At 59.1% G+C, this 5,702-nt stretch overlaps 1 protein-coding gene across 1 annotated transcript; it reads left to right on the top strand.

The window, feature by feature from the left end:
- The first annotated feature begins 70 nt into the window (after nucleotides 1-70).
- Nucleotides 71-4,293, top strand: FZD5 (frizzled class receptor 5). The gene is made up of 2 exons (XM_014954767.1): nucleotides 71-4,115; nucleotides 4,227-4,293. The coding sequence occupies exon 1, from the start codon at nucleotides 149-151 to the stop codon at nucleotides 1,760-1,762; it is 1,614 nt and encodes a 537-aa protein (XP_014810253.1). The 5' UTR covers nucleotides 71-148; the 3' UTR covers nucleotides 1,763-4,115; nucleotides 4,227-4,293.
- Nucleotides 4,294-5,702: the final 1,409 nt, after the last annotated feature.

Genomic DNA, 5,702 nt, shown 5'->3' with positions numbered 1-5,702 from the left:
GGGCTAGAAGAACTGCCAATTTGATGGAGCTTCCCTGGGAACTGCTTGCAATGCCAGACAGACTTTGGGGCTGCCGCTGCTGCTGGGGCTGCCGGCGGCGGGGCGCGCCGCCTCCAAGGCGCTGGTGTGCCAGGAGATCACGGTGCCGATGTGCAAGGGCATCGGCTACAACCTCACCTACATGCCCAACCAGTTCAACCACGACACGCAGGACGAGGCCGGGCTGGAGGTGCACCAGTTCTGGCCGCTGGTGGAGATCCAGTGCTCCCCGGACCTGCGCTTCTTCCTCTGCAGCATGTACACCCCCATCTGCCTGCCCGACTACACCAAGCCGCTGCCCCCCTGCCGCTCCGTCTGCGAGCGGGCCAAGGCCGGCTGCTCGCCCATCATGCAGCAGTACGGCTTTGCCTGGCCCGAGAGGATGAGCTGCGACAGCCTGCCGGTGCTGGGGGACACCGAGGTGCTCTGCATGGGCTACAACCACACGGAAGCCACCACCCTGCCGCCTTTCTTCGGGAAGCCCACGCGCCCGGCCAAGGACACGGCCAAAAACCTGACGCCGCTGGGCGGGCAGCGCCCCTCGGGAACAGACTGCGGCCGGACTTGCAAGTGCAAAGCGCCCCTGATCCCCATCTCCAAGGAGTCCCATCCGCTGTACAACCGCATCAGGACCGGGCAAGTACCCAACTGCGCCATCCCCTGCTACCAGCCCTACTTCACCCAGGATGAGAAGACCTTCGCCACCTTCTGGATCGGCCTCTGGTCCATCCTCTGCTTTCTTTCCACCTCCACCACTGTGGCCACCTTCCTCATCGACATGGAACGCTTCAAGTACCCCGAGCGCCCCATCATCTTCCTCTCTGCTTGCTACCTCTTCGTCTCTGTGGGCTACATCGTGCGGCTGGTGGCAGGGCACGCCAACGTGGCTTGCAACCCGGAGCACCACCACATCCACTATGAGACCACCGGTCCTGCCCTCTGCACCGTGGTTTTTCTTCTCCTCTACTTCTTCGGCATGGCCAGCTCTATCTGGTGGGTCATCCTGTCCCTCACCTGGTTCCTGGCAGCCGGCATGAAGTGGGGCAACGAGGCCATCGCTAGCTACGCACAGTACTTCCACCTGGCTGCCTGGCTCATCCCCAGTGCCAAATCCATCGCTGTACTGGCACTCAGCTCAGTGGACGGTGACCCGGTGGCTGGGGTTTGCTATGTGGGCAACCAGAGCCTGGAGAACCTGCGGGGCTTCGTGCTGGCACCGCTGGTGGTTTATCTCTTCACCGGCAGCCTCTTCCTGCTGGCCGGCTTCGTCTCGCTCTTTCGCATCCGCAGCGTGATCAAGCAGGGCGGCACCAAGACTGACAAGCTGGAGAAGCTGATGATCCGCATCGGCATCTTCACGGTGCTCTACACCGTACCTGCCACCATCGTCATTGCCTGCTACATCTACGAGCAGCACAACCGGGAGGCCTGGGAGCGGGCACAGAACTGCTCCTGCCCGGGGGATTCCCACCGCCCTAAGCCCGACTATGCCGTCTTCATGCTCAAGTACTTCATGTGCCTTGTGGTGGGCATCACCTCCGGCGTCTGGATCTGGTCTGGCAAGACACTCGAGTCCTGGAGGCGCTTCACGGCTCGCTGCTGCCAGGCCAGGAAGCCAGCGGGCGCCTCCATGTACGGCGAGGCCAGCCCGGCGCTGGCGGGCAGGACGGTGCTGCCCAGCATGGCCTCCTACCACAAGCAGGTCCCACTGTCCCACGTGTGACCGGAGGGAGCCTCGGTGACCCCAGCCACAGGGAGGAGAGGGTAGCAAAGACCCCGGGCCACTGACGGTGGGGGTGGCAGCTGGGCCACCTCTGGCATCCTCAGCCCCATCATGGCAGTGCTGCCCGGGACCAGGCGTGTGCGCCCACGGGGCACGGAGCAGGCGCAGCCCCAGGCAGGGCAGGAAGAGGTGCTGCCAGTGACGTGGGGGCAGAGGGACAGGGAGGCCTGGATCTTGGCATGGCCGTGCATGCCTTGTTTGGGGTCCCATGCTCTGTTTGGGGTCCTGGGGTGCTGCTGGCTGCGGGCCGGTCAGGTGGCCGGCCCGCAGGCCCCTTGAGCCCGGTGGCAGGCCCCTTGAGCACTGATTTGTGTTCCACAATGAGCTCCTGGTCAGGTCTTGGTGATGCTGGGATGAAGGGGAGAGCTGCAGCAGGCAGGGCGCGTGGTGGTCCCTGACCCCCAGTGATGCAGGCACTGGCACTGAGCCACTCGCCAGAGCCCAGGGGGCTGGGAGGGGGCCAGGGAGAGCTGGCATGGGGGGGCTGCCTCCCTGCTGTGCTGTGCCTGGGCTCCCTGGGCAGAGAGGGACTGTACCCCCAGTGCCCCCGGAGTGCTCGGGCAGAGCTGTGTGTTGCAGAGGAGAGGGCTGGGGGTCCTGGGGGGCGACGCTGCCGCTGGCCCCACTCGGGCAGCAGCACACGGAGCAGGAGGGAGGGAACCGCACAGGCTGGGGGCTTTGCAGGTGGTGGCGGTGCAGGAGGAGGGGGGTGAGGAGAGGGACTGCCACCCGGACCCTGAGGTGGGCAGGGACAGGGTCCCAGCTGTCTGCAGTGCAGGCGGGGACCTGGCAACCCCAGGGTCCCTTCTCCCCTGGGCAAGCGCGTGTCGGCTCTCCCCGGGCAGGGGGCTTGGGGCCGGGCAGGGGCTGGGGCCAGTGAGAGCCCCCCTGGGAGCCGAGGGACTGCGTGGGTGACAAGGCTGCCGTCCCAGCACGGGCTTTGCCAGGAGCCCGGGGCACTGCTGGCCCTGGCACCGAGAGCAGCCTTTTCCTGGGCTGCCAAGTGCTCTGGGAAGGGGTCGGTGCTGCTCTGAGCGGGTTACCTGGGGTGAGGCGGGTGTCCCTGCCGGCTGTGGCACGCGGTGCAGCGGCTGAGCGTGGCACAACCAGCCCTAGAAGGGTAGTTGTGTTGCTGCAGCAGTGGGTAGTGTGTGCATGGGGAGGTGTGTGTGTTTCTGAGCCAGCTGGCTTTAGCACTTCTTGCTGCTTTTTTCAAGGCTGCACCCGTTGTGGAGACAGTGCTGGGTTCGAGAGTGAGCAGTTAATGCAGGGAAACAGCAGAGCGCTCGCACTCCCTTTCCTCCAGCTTCCCAAGCCTTTTTCACTTCCCCATATCAGGCAGCAACAGAGCACTGACAGAACTGGTGCCTGGCGTTAAGTGGTGGTGACAGCTGGGTTCCAATGAGTAGAGTGATGGTGGGGGGGAACCTGTTGTCAGCTTCACTGGTCGCAGCCAGGTTGAGGGGCTCCGACTGCTGCATGGGATGGGGCACAGCTGGTGAGAGGTGGCTGCCTCTGGCTTCAGCCTGCTTGTGAAAGTACCTGTTTCTGGGGTTTTTTTTATTTTTTTTTTCCCCTGCCCTAAGTGGTGATCACGTATGTAGCCACCCAGCCATTACTTGAGTCCTTTTTGCCTGCCTTCAAGCGTGGCACCGTGACCCGGCTGCTCGAGCACTGGAGAACAACTGCTGGCTTTGCTCCCGCTGGACTGCAAGGATCCGAGGCTGCTCTCAAAGCCCTTGGACCATTTCAGTCAAGAAGGTTTCCACCTCGTTTTAAAACCAAAGCCTGGGAAGTGAGGGGGGACGCTCGAGTGGCACATCTACTGATAAAGGCACTGCCAAGGTACCGTGTGAGTGTCTCTGGGGTGTTCTGGCTGGAGGAGCCAGCGGTGCAGGGACGGAGGGCTTGGGGCTCGGCAGGGACCGCTCAGCCGCACACATCAGCACTCTTGTGACAGAGGGCTCTCTCCCTCCGGCGTGTTGCAGTCCTCCATCATGGACAGAATTGCAGCATGTTGTGTTACAAACTGTAAATAGTTGTGTTATAGCCTGGTTTGTACATACAGAAGCTGTAATGACTTTTGATACGGGTTTGGGACAGGTGTGTTCTCAGCAGCGAGGCAGGCCAGGCGCAGAGACGCTGTGGGCAGTCTCCTGCTGTCACCCAGGGCATTAAATGATTCCAACCTGCTCCAATCCACGCCTCGCCGGGCTCCTCTCTTTCTATAGTGCCTTTTGTAGATACAGCTAAACACACATCATGCAATACAATGAACAAAACCATGTCAAAGGTGGTGGTTTGTTTTTTTTTTTCAAAGTGCAACTGCCTGTGTAAAGTAGTGCCTTTTGTAGATACAGCTAAACACACATCATGCAATACAATGAACAAAACCATGTCAAAGGTGGTGGTTTGTTTTTTTTTTTCAAAGTGCAACTGCCTGTGTAAAGTTGTTGGTTTTTTTTTTTTTTTTAAAAAAAAGAGAAATCCAAGATCAGCTAGAAACTGTTGCCTATTGAAAAATGCAAGAGCATTTTCAGCTTTGATCTAACGGTAGGTTAATACAATCAACTTGTGTCTGAGCCTGGCTTCTCAGCAACAAGTGGCAGGCGGGGGAAAGGAGCCGTTGCCGTGTGCCCTGTATGCTGTAGCCAATTTACATGGTGGGTTTTTTTGCCTCTTCCATTACTGATGCTGTTAAATGTTGTTTAAATAACTGTACTATATTTTGTGAAAAAGCTGAAGAAATTTTATTCAAAGAGAAGTATTGAAATTAGTTATTTATGAGGACAAAAAAAAGAAGTGTGTGTTGTTTTCTCTGCTTCTGATTGATAGAATATTAATTACTGTAAAAACTTAACTGTGGGCAGGGAGGCGTGTGCTGGAGGGCTGTGCTGGGCTCTTATCACTAGGGATCGTGGGGGTCTGGTGAGGCAACCACACAGGAATAGCATGTCCTGTGTGCCCAAACCCAGGCAGTGCTGCCCTGGGCATAGGGATGTCATGCACCCGTGCCCTCACTGCTGGTGTGCCCTGGGCCACCACGGCGTCCTAGCCTGGGTGCAGCAGCCCAGTTCTGCACTGGTCTGGGTTTAATCTTCAGGGGCTGCTGCCCCGGCTGGTGGCCATGGCCTTGCTGGTAGCACGTTTCCTTGCCAGGCCAAGGTCACGCCTGGCTGGTGGAGGAGGGTTAACTATCAAATTTTATTGGTGTTCTGCAGTTTGTACAGTATCAGTCCCTCGCCCTGCGCTGAGATCAGGCCCTGAAGAGGTGCCCTTTGGTACTTGTCAGGCCAAGCAGATGACAGCTCTCAGCCAAGCGGGATGCTGCACGCCCGTTTGAGTGTCCCTGTTGCCATCTGCTGTGCGCTCACTGGCGCTGGGAGGAGCACTTAGCAAGGACAGCAAGGGGTTAAGGCTGGCTCCCTGGTGACTAATGGTGCAGGACTGTGCTATCTAGTTAGGTGTGTAGGCACACACCAGGTCCCACTAGATAGGATCTCTTACCTGGAAGCAGCATTCCAGCACCCAGGGATAAACTGTGAGCTGTAGAGAATGACTCACCTGATTCCTCACTGATCTGCCCCCCATGCTCAAGTGCAGGCAAAGCACACTGTCGGGGACAACTGTTTTGGGGTGTGGAGGGGACATGAACCATCTCAGCATGAGGTTCTTACAGAGGCCCTGCAGACACGCGCTGTCTGCCCCTGGAAGTAACTCCAGCAGCTTGCTGGCAGCCTTGTTGTCATCCTTACCTGCCAGGAAGCCGCCGTGTCCTCAGCACCTCAGTAAGTAGGAGTTTGGCAGAGCTGCCACCCCACCGCCTACCTCGAGCCACTGTTTCGGAGCAAGGGAAGGGCCATTACTGCAGGCAGCCCTT

Source organism: Calidris pugnax, unplaced genomic scaffold, assembly GCF_001431845.1.
Source record: "Calidris pugnax isolate Ruff unplaced genomic scaffold, ASM143184v1 scaffold103, whole genome shotgun sequence".
Taxonomy (NCBI): domain Eukaryota; kingdom Metazoa; phylum Chordata; class Aves; order Charadriiformes; family Scolopacidae; genus Calidris; species Calidris pugnax.
This window is presented reverse-complemented; position numbering and strand designations above follow the sequence as displayed.

Bases quoted from the DNA above. Each gene is read 5' to 3' on its own strand.
- FZD5 (XM_014954767.1), top strand. From the start codon at position 149: ATGTGCAAGGGCATCGGCTACAACCTCACCTACATGCCCAACCAGTTC.